Raw genomic sequence first — 15,965 nt, 5'->3', positions numbered from 1 at the left:
GATCTGGACCAGGGCATCACTGAGCTCCTGGACAGTCTGAGGTGCAACCTGGTGGCATTGGATGGACCAAAACATAATGTCAATGGTATCAATTCCTTCATCCTCCAGGAACTGCCTGCATACTCTCACCACATGAGGCCAGGAATTGTCGTGCACCAGGAGCCACTGTACCAGCATAGGGTCTGACAATGGGTCCAAGGATTTCATCCTGATACCTAATGGCAGCCAAGGTGCCTTTGTCAAGCCTGTAGCGGTCTGTGTGACCCTCCATGGATATGCCTCCCTAGACAATCATTAACCCACCACCAAACTGCTCATGCTGAATGATGTCACAGGCAGCATAATGTTCTCCATGGCTTCTCCAGACCCTTTCACTTCTGTCACGTGCTCAGGGTGAACCTGCTCTCATCTGTAAAAAGCACAGGGCACCAGTGGTGCATCTGCCAATTCTGGTATTCTATGGCGAATGCCAATCGAGCTGCATGCTGCTGGGCAGTGAGCTCAGCGCCCATCAGAGGACATAGGGCCCTTGGGTCACCCTCATGAAGTCTTTCTGGTTGTTTGGTCAGAGACATTCACACCAGTGGCCTGCTGGAGGTCATTTTGTAGGGCTCTGGCAGTGCTCATCCTGTTCCTCCTTGCCCAAAGGAGCAGATACTGGTCCTGCTGATGGGTTATGGACCTTCTATGGCCCTCTCCAGCTCTCCTAGAGTAACTGCTTGTCTCCTAGAATCTCCTCCATGCACTTGAGACTGTGCAGGGAGACACAGCAAACCTTCTGGCAATGACACGTATTGATGTGCCATCCTGGAGAAGTTGGACTACCTGTGCAACCTCTGTAGGGTCCAGGTATCACCTCATGCTACCAGTAGTGACACTGACTGTAGCCAAATGCAAAACTAGTGAAGAAACAGTCAGAAAAGATGAGGGGGGGGGAAATGTCAGTGGCCTCCACCTGTTAAACCATTCATTCCTGTTTTGGGGGTCATCTCATTGTTGCCCCTCTAGTGCATCTGTTGTTAATTTCATTAACACCACAGCAGCTGAAACTGATTAACAACCCTCTGCTACTTAACTGACCAGATTAATATCCCATAAGTTTCATTGACTTTATGCTATACTCTGATTAAAAAGTGTTCCTTTAATTCTTTTGAGCAGTATATAGATATAGATATAGATATAAATATAGATAGATATATAGATATATATATATATATCGCGCCCCTGTTGCTTTTCAAATTAAATAGAGTTGGCCGGTTCTGAGTGTCAGCTGGATGATAACATACACACAAGACCGCAAGACAAACACATTAGTGAGCCTTCATTGTTTGTTCATTTATTTTTATTTTTAAAATTGTGTTTTTTTAATTATATTTTTCTCAAACAATTAAAAAAAACCCACTATTTTCCTCCCGGGCAACGCTGGGTACTTAAGCTAGTACAAAAATAAAACTGAAACATTAAACGCTAAATCTGTAATTTTTTAACAAATTCAGCATTTAAAAACTTGATATTCCCATTTTTAAAGGGTTGCCTGCTGTACTGTTAACAGAATGCAGTATGTGCAGTTGGCAAGACAGGGTGCATATATCATTTTACTTTTAATTGAAATGAATGATATCTGAGGCAATATCCATCAGTTATTTTGTCATAATTGTGCATGCCTAAAAAAACCTGATAACATCAAGGCTTGCCTTCTTTGTCTTAGTCTTCGTCTTCATCTGCTGGTTCTGTTTTCTGCTGCTCTCATTTAGAGGTTGCCAAAGCAGACCGTCCATCTCAATCTATTCCTGTCTTTTACATCATTTTCTGCCACACTGATTGCCTTCATGACTTCCCTCACAACATCCATAAACTTCCTCTTTGGCTTTCTTCTTTTCCTCTTACCTGGTGGTTCCATTCTCAACATCTCTCCACTGCACATACCCAAGCCATCTCAATCTAGCTTTTCTTTGTCCCGAAACTGTTGTATCTCTGTTGTCCCTCTATGATACCCATTCTTAATCCTGTCTACACTTGATACTGTGAATGAAAATCGTAGCAGCTTCAACTCTGCCATTTCCAGCTTTGCCTCTTGTCTTTTCATCAGTGCCACCATCACCAAACCATACAACATAGCTGGTCACACTACTTTTGAAGAACCTTCCCTTTCACTCTTGCAGGTACTTTTCTTTCACAAATCACTTCTGCCACTCTTCTCCATCCAGTCCACCCTTCCTGCACTCTGTTCTTCACCTCTCATTCGCCTTGAACTGTTGAACCCAAGTATTTATATTTGTCTACCTTCACCACCTTGGCTCCTTGCAGGCGCACCATTCCACTACTTTCCCTCTTATACACACGTGTACTCCATCTTACTCCTCCTGACTTTCATTCCCCTTCTTTCCAGTGCGTACCTCCATCTCTCAAGGTTCGTCTCAACCTGCTCTCTGCTATCACTACAGAACACAATGTCACCCGCAAATATAGTGCATTTAGACTCCTGTCGGACCTCATCTGTCAACCTGTCCATCACCATTGCAAACAGAAAAGGACTTGATGTAATTCCACTCTCACCTTGAACCAGGCTGTCATTCCTACCACACACCTACCGCAGTCACACTGTCCTCATACATATCTTGCACCACCTTCAGATACTTTTGTGCTCTTCCCGACTTCCTCATACAGGACCATAACTCCTCTCTTGGCCTCCTGTCATACACTTTCTATATGTCCACAACACACAGTGCAATTCCTTTAACCTTGTCTGTACTTCTCCATCAACACTCTCAAAGCAAACATTGGCATGAAGCCACATTGCTGCTCACAGATCGCCACCTCCCCTCTCACCCTAGCATCTATCCCTCTTTCCCATACCCTTTAGTTACTGCAGCTCTGCATACTGTATCTCCCTTATTCTTGAAAACTGGTACAAAAATACTTCTTCTCCACTCCTCGGGCATCTTCTCACTTTCAAGATTTTGTTAAACAAACTCTACTGCCATCTCACCAAAACATCTCCTCCATGCCTCCAGTGGTGTATTATTGTCCATGCCAACTGCTGTCCCACTTCTTATCCTCTCTATAGCTTCCCTCACTTCAGCCTTGCTGATCCCTGGTACTTTGTGATTTACTATCTCCCCTTCATCCAACCTACACTCTTTCTCATTTTCTATATGCCTAAGTTCTTCAAAGTACTCCTTTTCAGCACACTCTCGCCACATGTTCGTAAATTTCCGTCTGCATCCTTTGAGATTTAAAGGCCAGTGCCATAGATACCAGGCCTCTGTATGTTTGTAGATTTAGAAGCAGTGCAGCTGCCAGCTTTTCAAATTGTCTGTCCTTTCTAAGCTTACAATCTTACCTGAGAATCTGGAAGTTTGGTCTATATGTTTAATTTGATGTGAATCCGGAAGATTATGTTAAAGGAATATTGAAAAACTTCATCTAAATGTATTGGATTCCACACATGATGCTCTTGGATTGTTTTTTGGACTTATAGTAACTTCACCAACGAAAAACTGTAAACCATACCTTTGTACGAGGGACGTTCAAAACGTTTCCGCACTTTTTAACTATTGTGGAAAGGCTGCCCTCTGTACACAGCAGACACGACACCAAATGTCCAAAACACACAATGCACAAATCACCAACAGCCTCTCTTCTCCTTCTCTTTCTCTCGCCTCTACTCTGCACCTTACAAGCTTCGTCTCCTTCCTCCCAACTCTGGCTCATCTAATGGAGTGAGGCGGACCCTTTTATAACACTCCGGATGTGCTCCAGGAGCTTCCTGATTGTCTTCTGACAGCACATCCTGGTGTGGTACTGTATTCCAGGGCTCTTTAATCCTCCGAATGCCCCCTGGTGTGGATGAAAGCAAATTTGAACTATTTGGGAGGAACAACCAGAACTTCATTTAGTGTAAAAAAGGCAGTGCATAACAACATCATCATCCCTACAGTAAAGTATGGTGGAGGGAACATCATGATTTCGGCCTGCTTTGCTGCATCAGGGCCTGAACAGCTTGCCATCATTTAGGGGAACATTAATTCACAAGTTTCTCAACAAATTCTCCAGGATAATGTGAGGTTCTTGTCTGTCAACTTCCAGCAATTGGAAGTGCTGTATTCCAGGGCTCTTTAATCTTCCGGGCGCCCCCTGGCGGTGGCCACGGGCCCCAACAGGGATGAGCTTCCCAGCTCCGTTCCCGTGGCCGCTGTGCAGACCAGGGCGACTTCCCTCTTATGGCCCCGGGGAGGAGTTGTCCCTCTCGTGGTTCTTCCAGGCGTCCCGACTAGGTACGGTCCCCAGCCGTCTGCCACACTATCTATGAAGAATTTCAAAAACAAATGACATCACTTTTCTGCATAGTCTCCTTCCTTTGCGATGCCATTTTCCCAGCGTAGTACCAACTTTTTAATGCCTTCAGCAAAAAAATGTTTTTGGTTGCGCGTGTAGCCACTGATGCACTGCTGCTTTCACGTCAGGGTGGGTTCTTCATTCCTCGTGGTTGTGGCTGTAACAGCTGGATGTCCGAAGCGCTCTGTATCCGTCACACTAGTACGGCCATTTTTGAACATTTCAATCCACTCATAGACGACTCTACGAAAGAACTTTATCTCCATACTGAGAACACATGCAGAGATGAATTTGGGCACCTTCTGCCTACAAAAAGCGCATGACAGAGCGCTGTTTACCATTTGGTGCAATGTATAAGGGTGACAACTCTCATACCAAACTGCAAGGGCAGCCAACTTAGTCACATGACACTCTCAGACACGCCCAATGACTCCTCCTCCCTCCCGCCTTCACCGTTTCCAACGAAAATATAGAAGTGCAGAAACTTTTTGATCAACCCTCTGTGGTGTTATGGGTCCACAGCTCGTTGAGCAAAGGCCATTCATTTTAAATAATCACCGCACCCGAGGCGGCTTCGTGAGGGGGGGCGATGTTGTAGCGAGCCGCAGGGCAGTCGTCGTTGTGGGCCTTTCTCACCGTGTGCACAGGTGAGGAACTGCCCACATTCGTGATTGCTCCCGTGGCTAATGCTACAGCTGTGATGACCCCTCATGTTATAAAAGAAGCGCGAGTCGGTTTTGTAGGTGTAAAAAAATGGAGAAAGGAGAAAAAGAGGACGGAGGTTACAGGGAGCGAGGAAGCATGCGGTGCAGGAGAGACAGACACGCGGTGTGTGCGTGTGGTGAGCGCGCGATCGAGCACTCTAGGGCAGCTGTAAGGAAGCTGGGTGTTGGGCCAACACCCAGACGTTTCAGTTGGATGTCGCTCCCGCTGAGCGATCAGGTAGCGGGAGTGACCAGGGAAGGCGACTGGCTGCAGAGAGGCCATGGAAAGGCAGTGGAAGTCGGGAGACTTGGTGGTTGGAATCCCCACGGGCGACCTGGCCGCTGGTGGAAACCAAGTTCTCCGAGGCTGGGATGAGTGCCATACCGGAGCCAGGGTTCGGGAGGTCTCCAGTCTCATGCGTGTGTTTCAGGAGGGCAGCTGCAGAGAGCGTCTTGCCTGCTGCTAAGCCCCAATGGGATAAGCAGGTGAGACGCTAACAGAAACGATGCACCGGATTTGTTATTGTTTTAAAGATTGCTTCCTAAAGAAGATTTTTAACCTCTCGTTTTAAAGGATTGTTTTTTCTTGTTATTTTAACCTCCACGTTTTACCTTTTATGGATTTATTTAATGAAGAACTTTTGAATGGACTGCACTATTTATGAACACTGTTTATTTTGTTGACTGTTTTTAATAAAAGCACTGTTGCACCTTTTGTATACCTTCCCCTTGCTCAGTAATTTGCCTCCATTGACTAGCTCACTCGGTTTCATTATCAACGGTGTTGGGTTCAAGTGCTTCCAACAGCAATGGGAGTGTGGAGCCAGAACCCACATCGTCACACCCTCGTATATGAGGGGGTAAGAATGGAAAGTAGAGCCTAAAACAAACCATTATACATTTTTTGTTTTGGACAGTGAGGGAGGACTATAACAAAACAGAGTGCAATTTTGTTGTGGTGCACAAAGTAGAATATAAGTATGTCAGCTCTTATTACTAATATTTTTTTTACATAAAACTCGAGAAATAAAATATATACAGAACACTTTTAATACGAGTAAAAGGTAAAACTGGAGAATGAAATATGGGAATGGAGCTTATCTGCTCTGTGCTGTTTCAAATGAGCTAGCACTTATTGGCCTCCACCTTGACTTGTGCTTCCCACCTCCTTGTCTTTTTCAGTTTTGGCGAGTTTGTAGATCTGAGCGATGGACCCCACATCTCCCGGACAGGCCTGTGTTCCCTGTATGAAGTCACAGCCGCACATATTCTGGAGCATCAAGGACCGTGGGGACATGTACATCGATTCCAAGGGCTGTCACTGCCTCGCCAGCTAAGGGTAACATTTTGCTTCTCTCTTGTCTACTCTCAGTGTAAGCTACCCACAGATTTCTTTTTTTTTTTTTTTTATCTTTTTCACTCAAGGACACATTTCTTCTTGCAGGTGTTTTACCACATTTGGGAACGTCTGAGGAGAAGGGCACGGAATCCGGTGAGTCTCAATTGAAAAAGCTCCAGAGGGAAGCATTTTGTTACTGATTTTACTCAGAAGTCGATAGCATTCCATACAATCGAGTCAAACTTAACAAAGAAAAATTCAACCCGATCCCAACAGAAGGAGAGGAGAGCCAACTACCAAAGCTAATCTTTAAAAGCAGCAAGAAAAGAAGAGTACCCTTTTCCCGAAATGGAAACCTATTCTGAAATGTTGTTGATTAGATCCTGCCATATTTTAAAAAAGTTTTGAACAGATCCTTTAAGTGAGAATTTAGAATTTTTCTAATTTCAAATAGTATCGCACATCATTTACTCACTGCCTTGAAAGTGGTGGGGTGGGATTCTTCCAGATGTGCTAGTAGTGAGGTAAAAGCAGTCAGAGTTTGTTGGTCCTTCTTCACTTTAAGCCCACCAAACACAGCTGTTAATGAGTGACTGTGACACCAAGGCAGTCTGATAGACATTCAAAGATTTTTGTCCAACATGTTAATTTGGTGCATATGACCCAGTGAGGCTGGAGCCCGATTACAACATTAACAGGTTGAACATTTTGGACAATTTTAAACGAGATAAAAGATTTGAAGTTGAATGCTTTGTGCATATGGAGCCAGAGTGTGTTCTGTGCATGGCTGCCTTTCACTCCTTTTCTGAAATATTAAGTGGCCGATCCTTTCCCCACAATACCCTGGGATGTTTGAAAGGAAGGTGACTTTAAAATATTTGTATAAATTGTAGAGATGTTAACTGAGTCTTCAAGACTGATCATTATTTCTTCTGGAATAGAACCAACTGGGAGGCGAGGAAAATTGGGCAGGTTCTGTTTAGCAAAGTTTCTACCTTGAAAGTCGTGGAGGAATTGTGTAGATAAGAAGTTGTACAGTCAGAGTAAAAAGTATGTGAACCCCTAGGAATTCTCTATATTTATATCTAATCCCTTTATAAAACATGGCCGTATCTTCATGTCAGCCCCAATAATGAACAAACACAGTCTCCAATAACTAAAGATACACAGATGTTCACAGAGAATTTTTGACCATATTGAATAAATCATTCAAACTGTGACACTGAAGGTTGGACATACAAGTGAACCCTAAGATAATGACTTTCTAAAAAGCTCACTGCAGTCTGAATTTAGCACACCTGGAGTCCATTTAATGAAACGAGTTCAGAGGTGAGGTGGCCCAGAATGACTTTGATTGATAAATAAACACTATAAAAGTTTGAGTTATTGACAAGAAACATATCCAGATGGGAATCATGCCTCACACAAAAGAGCTGTCTGAGGAGCTACGATGGAGAATTAATCTACATAAGGCTGGAAAGGGTTACAAAGTCCTCTCAAAGATGTTAGATATTCATCAGTCTGCTGTTAGGCAAGTTGTCTGTAAATGGAGACAATTTGGTATTGTGGCTACTCTGCCTAGAAGTGGATTCCCTTACCAAGATGACCCCAAGAGTACAACGCAAAGTCAGCAGTGAGGTGAAGAAAAACCCTAGAGTGACAGCAAAGGACTTGAAGAAGTCATCAGAACTGATTAACATCTCTGTTCATGAGTCAACTATACGCAAAACATTGAACAAGAAAGGAGTCCATGGCAGGACACCAAGAAGGAAGCCACTGCTATCAAAAAAGAACATTGCTGAACGCCAGAAGTTTGTGAAAGAGCACTTGGACACTCCACAACGGTACTGGGAAAACGTTTTGTGAAGTGATGAAACCAAAATTCACCAACGAAAAACTGTAAACCATACCTTTGTATTAGGGACGTTCAAAACGTTTCCGTACTTTTTAACAATTGTGGAATGGCACAGATGTAGTGTTCTCTAGATTGTAGTAGTGACACACTCAGAATAACATTTCAAATGCCGTTTATTGTTAACCCTGTTTTCTCAACTTCCTATACAGCGTGTCTTTTTAAACCACGTCCTTCCCTCCAGCAGCCATACGTCTCAAAAGACGCAGACCATAGCAATCAACATCCGAACATAAAGCAATGGACAAAAGCATCATTAAACAATCATATACAACAACAGACATGACACCAAATGTCCAAAACACACACTTTTATTTTACACGAAGCACAAATCACCAACAGCCTCTCTTCTCCTTCTCTTTCTCTCGCCTCTACTCTCCTCTTTACAAGCTCCATCCACTTCCTCCCAACTGTGAGTGATGCGGCCCATTTTATAACACCCCGGATGTGCTCCAGGAGCTTCCTGATAGTCTTCTGGACAGCACTTCCTGGTGTGGTGGAAGTGCCATATGAGCACCCGGAAGCACTCCGGGTGTTCCTGGAATTAGTTCCGGCAGCACTTCTGGTTGTGGTGGAAGTGCTGTATTCCAGGGCTCTCTAATCCTCCAAATGCCCCCTGGTGTGGATGAAACCAAAATTGAACTATTTGGGAGGAACAAGCAGAACTTCATTTGGCGTAAAAAGGGAACTGCATATCAACATCATCATCCCTACAGTAAAGTATGGTGGAGGGAACATCAGGATTTGGGCCTGCTTTGCTGCATCAGGGCCTGGACAGCCTGCCATCATTGAGGGGAAAATGAATTCATAAGTTTCTCAACAAATTCTCCAGGATAATGCGAGGGTGTCTGTCCATCAACTTCAGCTCAGAAGAGGCTGGGTGATGTGACAGGACAGGACAATGACCTCCAAAACATCGCAGCAAATCCACAGCACAATGGCTTCAGAAGAACAAACTGCGCCTTTTGGAGTGGCCCAGATCTCAGTGCTATGGACTTGGAGAGAGAGAGAGAGCCACACACAGAAGATGACCAAAGACTATGGAAGAGTTAAGTCAGTTCTGCAGGGAAGAATGGGCTCAAATCCCCCCACACGATGTGCAGGTCTGATCTGCAGTGACAGGAAGCGACTGGTTGAGGTCATTGCTGCCAAAGGAGGGCCAACCAGTTATTAAATCCCAAGGTTCACTTACTTTTTCCACTACCACTGTGAACGTTGAATGCGTTTGTAAAATAAAGACGTGAAAGTGTAGAATTGTTTGTTTGTCATTGGCTTGACTCATTGTGTATATCAGGACCTGTGACGTAGATGAAGATCACATCACTTTTTATGACCAATTCATGCAGTAAACCAGATCAGTCCAAAAGGGTTCACGTACTTTTTACTTTGACTGTATTTGAAGTGTAACCGTTTGTAGGATGTGAAGACATTATCTGTGTATAAGTCTCTAAGTGTTTTAATCCCAGACATTTCCCAGGCTTTAAATACTGTATGTGCTTGTGAGGGTGCAATAGGGTGTTTGTCTTGTAGAGGTGCAACAAGTAGAAGCTCCTCTGTCTTAAAGTGCTTCCTACATTGGTCCCATATTCTGAGAGAATGAAGGTCAAATGAATTATTGGTGTATTGACGACAATTGGTATTTACTGGGGCGCACAGAGCAGGGAATATAAAGAAGTACTGCAGGATTTTGTTTTTGTCGCAGACCGGGCTTGTGTGTGTTCATCGATTTGTGTCATAACAGTTTGTGTATTTGCCACTCAGTAATAAAATCGAAAGTTAGGTAGTGCCGTGCCACGTTCTGCCTTAGGTTGTCACAGAGTCGTGTTTCAGATTCCAAGTAAATGAGGTTAGCATTGACCTGCACAGAGTAGTATGGATTACACTTGATGCCAGTCAGATTGATTTAAGGTGCCATTTTGGAGGACCATCTCAACAAGAACCTTTGCAACTAAGTGCGAAACGACAAAAAAAAAAGTCGTAGTGCGTTATGTGCATATGAGACACAGCCGATGGTCCTGACGTCGACCCAGAGATCAGTGGAGCTAATGTGGTATTTTTATAAAATGGGGTCTTCTGCCCATTGATATTGGAAACAAAGCCGTGGAATGTGTGTAAGGTTTTATACGAAAAAAATAATCTATTTCTCGTATAGCCCATTATCACATATGGAGTGGCACAATGGGCTTTAACAGGCCCGGTTTTTATTTATCTTTTTTTTAAACTGGAAAGAAGGAAGTGCTGGTAAAAGGTGGGCTTCTCTTTTAACCATCTTTGCCACACATTCACATTCTGCCCAGTGCCTTCATTAACATTATCCTGTACGTCACTGATCGTGGCGCCTGTTGGTTAGCACCTGCTAGTACGAATGTCACTGGACTCTGTACACGACTTTAAGGAATTTATAAACCCGCAGTTACTTTATTGTGCCACGTTGAAAGCCCTAGAACTAAATCTGCTTTATTATCTGCGGAGATTGACTTTACCTTGGAGCAAAAACCAACGGCCCTCCAGGACCAAACTTGAGGACCCTTGGACTACTGGATGCTTTCTGTCTCTCTGATGATTGTTTTACGTTTGTGTCGCTTTAGGTTGAAGACGCCGATCCTAGAAAAACAGAAGATCCGAGAGAAGGCCTGACTACACCCCACAGCAGCTCAGAAACGCAGCAGCAGAGTGAGCACTAGTGAGCAAGTCTTCAGACATTTTGATATTTTTTTTTTTATTTTATAATTGTACTATTCATGTAAAAACAAAATTAAATATTATAATGAAAATCGGGACACGCACACTTTTCGTCTATCCGTTTGGTTCTGAGAGCCCAAGTCAGATTCTGTGTTCCCACCTTGGCATCGCAACAATTGTGCTCACCCTGTCAGTCTGACGGTGGGTCTCCCCATCTTGCTTGTCTTGTTTTCCCATCTCTGCGTTTTTTAAAGAGCGTTAACAGCAAGACATCATCAGTGTGAATTTGTAATGTTAGAGTCAAACAGGAGTGAGATGAGGCAGGGCCGATTATGACAGGCAGACCCCCCTCTGTGGATCCCAAGGAAGCAAGTGACCCTGTAAACGAGACCACCTCACTGTTTCATTTACTTTGTGGAAAGGATCAGCTGCCATCTGTTTAGTTTAAGGCCTCAAGAGGGCGCTACACTGATGAGCGTTTATGTGCATATCCTGTGGTGGCGCTTTTAGAGCAGGTGTGTGTGGATAAAATATACCAGCTGTCTGCCCACGTAGTAGTGAAACAGGACAAACTTTTAAAATCAGTAATGTAATAATTTGTATTGAGAAGTATTTATATTGATAGCTTTGGTATCTGAGGGTCTCTTGTTTTCCAGTCAGGGATGAGAATGTACAGTAGCTGTGATCTCCTTGGCAAAAAATGTAAAAAGTTGGCAAGGTATGTCTGGCCAAGCGGCAGGTAGGTACGCTCCCACGAGAAACGTTGGCACTGTATCTGATCGTGTTCAGCGCTGATGTAAGCACGCTCCCATGTGGGGAGAAGAGCACATGGCCGTGATATCTCTGCCAATTACCAGCTACCCTCTAACCCAGTGTTTCCCAGACTCGGTCCTGTGCCCCCCTACAACATGGCTGCAGGTTTTTGTTCCAAGCAGCTTCTGTTTTTAATTGGACTCCTGGGCTAATTAAGCGATGTGTTATTACCCAAGTTCTGTGTTTTTGGAACAATATAGAAATTACAAAACTAAGTTTGGTAAAAACAGTTATATATATATATATATAGTATATATATATATATATATATATATATATATATATATATTAAAATGTGCCAAGCAATTATATGGGAATAACGTATTTTTTCTTTAACAGTATTTTCATCTTGATTTTCATTCTACTTTTCTAGGTGTTCTATCTGTTTAATTAATCCATTGTTTACGAATTAGTGGGTCTGACGCTAAAGTAGCTGCAGCCTTTGATTATTCAGTGTGGTTTGCCAGCGTGTCTGCTCATTTTTAATTGGCATTAATAAGGGGGAAAACTGCACAGAGAAAGGGCAAAATATAATGAAATCAGCAAAAGTGAGTGAAGCATTTAAATCAAAAGCAGAAATATTTCTAAATGTCTTATAAATGGACCCTGTGATCATCAGAGGTGACTGTGCAGAGGGTGCTGACCTATAAATACCTGGGAGTGCAGCTGGATGTTAAATTGGACTGGACTGCTAATACTGATGATCTGTGTAAGAAAGGTCAGAGCCGACTATACTTCATTAGAAGACTGGCGTCCTTCAACATCTGCAATAAGATGCTGCAGATGTTCTATCAGACGGTTGTAGCGAGCGCCCTCTTCTATGCGGTGGTGAGCTGGGGAGGCAGCATAAAGAAGAGGGACACCTCACACCTGGACAAACTGGTGAGGAAGGCAGGCTCTATTGTAGGCACGGAGCTGGACAGTTAGACATCCGTGGCAGAGCGACGGGCGCTGAGCAGACTCCTGTCAGTCATGGAGAATCCACAGCATCCACTGAACAGAATCATCTCCAGACAGAGGAGTAGCTTCAGCGACAGACTGCTGTCACCGTCCTGCTCCACTGACAGACTGAGGAGACCCCACACTATGCGACTCTTCAGTTCCACCCGGGGGGTAAACGTTAACATTATACAAAGTTATTGTCTGTTATAACTGCACTGTTATCACTCTGATATTTAATATTGTTATTACCAGTATGCTGCTGCTGGAGTATGGGAATTAATAAAGTATCTATCTATTATATAGTGCCTTTCACATCTATCTATCTACAGTATTATATAGTATCTATCTCTATCTATCTATCTATCTATCTATCATATATTGATTTCTATCTATCATATAGTGCCTTTGATTTCTATCTATCATATAGTCTATCTATCTATCTATCTATCTATCATATAGTGCCTTTCATATCTATCTATCTATCTACAGTATTATATAGTATCTATCTATCTATCTATCTATCTAACTATCTATCTATATATCTATCATATAGTGCCTTTCATATCTATCTATCTATCTATCAGCTAATTAAATGAAATCAGTGCCCTAAGGTGTTGTCACTGAGTAGGAATCTGGTTGGGACAAAAACCAGCAGTCACAGGGGGTTCACCAGGACCGAGTTTGGAAAACAATGCGCTAAAACACCGGAGCTCTGATCTCTCTCAAAAATGTCAAACGTTACTCCTTAACAATCTGTAGATGATAATGTCTGCTGAACAAACAGGCATTGCTAGCTAAGCGGAGGCAAGTTGCGCTCCAACATGTGGCGTGAGGTAGAGCTACTCGAATGGAGGCTGGCGTGTGAGTGAGTGAGTGAGCAGGGCCCTGCCCATCTCCCGACTCCTGCGGTCACGCTTCCCCTCCCCTTGGCCTACAGCCTGTGTCACGGGTTTGCACTTAGTAACTGCTGCTGCAACCGAACTATAATACATCACACAATGAGAGAAGTCGCAAAATCAACCAGAATGTTCAAGCAAATTGTAGGAAAAACCCGATCTAAATCCGTCTCTCATGAAAAGTGGACAGGTGAACAGATGTTGAACTTTATATACAGTATAGATAGATAGATGTAGTATAATAAAATATTATATATTCTATGATGTTCTAGCAGCCAGCAGACTGAAGTGCCAACCAATCATGTTACTGCAGGCAGACAGAACTTACAAAGTGGAGCCACCTGGTTGGCAGAGAACTTTCTAGAAGCAACCAGTCTGTTCCACACATTTCTAGTAAGCTTGGTCCTTCAGCTTTGTATCTGTGTGGTGCAGGCTGTGTGAACAGGAGCAATGTGAAGGTTTCTGGTGTTTTTAGTGTCAGGCAGCAACGCCTTGGAGCAGCCTGCATGAGGAAGACCTCCAGGTGGTTGACAGGACACCAAGTGCTGCGTTGTGGACATTCTGATAAGTCGTGTCAGAAAAGGCGTCACAAACAGATGGCTGGCTGCAAGTCGGCCAAGTGTACGTGACGATCATCCCGGGTGAGCATACAGTGGGGTCAGTGTGTGGGGAGATGCGACTTCTCCTGGTGTTCAATGGTGGGAAGGTTTAGGGGTCTGCCTGTTGGCATTGTGATGAGAAACAGTGCAAACGTCTGGCTCTCTGAGGGCCTTTCTGTGTGGCGTCTCTCACGTTTGTCCATATCTTCCATCTTCTTGCTCGTAGCAATATCATGGGAAGAGTTGGTGTGCCCATCTGGATCTAAATCTGCTAAGTAGTTCTGTTATGAAAATGGACACACAGGTAGATGTTGGATTTTTTTATAGATATATAGATAGATGTGAAAGGCACTATATAATAGAGAGAGAGACTATAGAGATATAAATGTATATAGATAGATAGATGAATGTGAAAGTCACTACATATATATATATATTATATACAGTGCATCCAGAAAGTATTCACAGCGCATCACTTTCTCCACATTTTGTTATGTCACAGCCTTATTCCAAAATGGATTAAATTCATTTTTTTCCTCAGAATTCTACACACAACACCCCATAATGACAACATGAAAAACGTTTACTTGAGGTTTTTGCAAATTTATTAATAATAAAAAAACTGAGAAAGCACATGTCCATAAGTATTCACAGCCTTTGCCATGAAGCTCCAAATTGAGCTCAGGTGCATCCTGTTTCTCCTGATCATCCTTGAGATGTTTCTGCAGCTTCATTGGAGTCCACCTGTGGTAAATTCAGTTGATGTGACATGATTTGGAAAGGCACACACCTGTCTATAGAAGGTCCCACAGTTGACAGTTCATGTCAGAGCACAAACCAAGCATGAAGTCAAAGGAATTGTCTGTAGACCTCCAAGACAGGATTGTCTCAAGGCACAAATCTGGGGAAGGTTACAGAAAAATGTCTGCTGCTTTGAAGGTCCCAATGAGCACAGTGGCCTCCATCATCCATAAGTGGAAGAAGTTCAAAACCACCAGGACTCTTCCTAGAGCTGGCCGGCCATCTAAACTGAGCGATCGGGGGAGAAGGGCCTTAGTCAGGAGGTGACCAAGAACCCGATGGTCACTCTGTCAGAGCTCCAGAGGTCCTCTGTGGAGAGAGGAGAACCTTCCAGAAGGACAACCATCTCTGCAGCAATCCACCAATCAGGCCTGTATGGTAGAGTGGCCAGACGGAAGCCACTCCTTAGTAAAAGGCACATGGCAGCCCACCTGGAGTTTGCCAAAAGGCACCTGAAGGACTCTCAGACCATGAGAAACAAAATTCTCTGGTCTGATGAGACAAAGATTGAACTCTTTGGTGTGAATGCCAGGCGTCACATTTGGAGGAAACCAGGCACCGCTCATCACCAGGCCAATACCATCCCTACAGTGAAGCATGGTGGTGGCAGCATCATGAACTGGGAGACTAGTCAGGATAAAGGGAAAGATGACTGCAGCAATGTACAGAGACATCCTGGATGAAAACCTGCTCCAGAGCGCTCTTGACCTCAGACTGGGGCGACGGTTCATCTTTCAGCAGGACAACAACCCTAAGCACACAGCCAAGATATCAAAGGAGTGGCTTCAGGACAACTCTGTGAATGTCCTTGAGTGGCCCAGCCAGAGCCCAGACTTGAATCCGATTGAACATCTCTGGAGAGATCTTAAAATGGCTGTGCACCGACGCTTCCCATCCAACCTGATGGAGCTTGAGAGGTGCTGCAAAGAGGAATGGGCG

At 43.8% G+C, this 15,965-nt stretch overlaps 1 protein-coding gene across 3 annotated transcripts in view; it reads left to right on the top strand.

Moving 5' to 3' along the window:
• The window catches only part of mrpl39 (mitochondrial ribosomal protein L39), a 92,144-nt gene that overhangs the window by 47,880 nt on the left and 28,299 nt on the right, over window positions 1-15,965 (top strand). For 2 of the 3 annotated variants that reach the window (XM_039743394.1, XM_039743398.1), the window contains exons 8-10: window positions 6,225-6,381; window positions 6,487-6,534; window positions 10,882-10,976. In XM_039743394.1, the coding sequence (XP_039599328.1) occupies window positions 6,225-6,381; window positions 6,487-6,534; window positions 10,882-10,976 (300 nt within the window). Of the gene's footprint in view, window positions 1-6,224; window positions 6,382-6,486; window positions 6,535-10,881; window positions 10,977-12,161; window positions 12,204-15,965 lie in introns of those variants that run through there. The other variant, XM_039743403.1, reaches the window with a different exon arrangement.

The sequence above is a fragment of the Polypterus senegalus genome, chromosome 2 (genome assembly GCF_016835505.1).
Source record: "Polypterus senegalus isolate Bchr_013 chromosome 2, ASM1683550v1, whole genome shotgun sequence".
Lineage (NCBI taxonomy): Eukaryota > Metazoa > Chordata > Cladistia > Polypteriformes > Polypteridae > Polypterus > Polypterus senegalus.
Note: the sequence above shows the minus strand (reverse complement) of the source record. Positions and strands in the feature narration are given on the sequence as shown.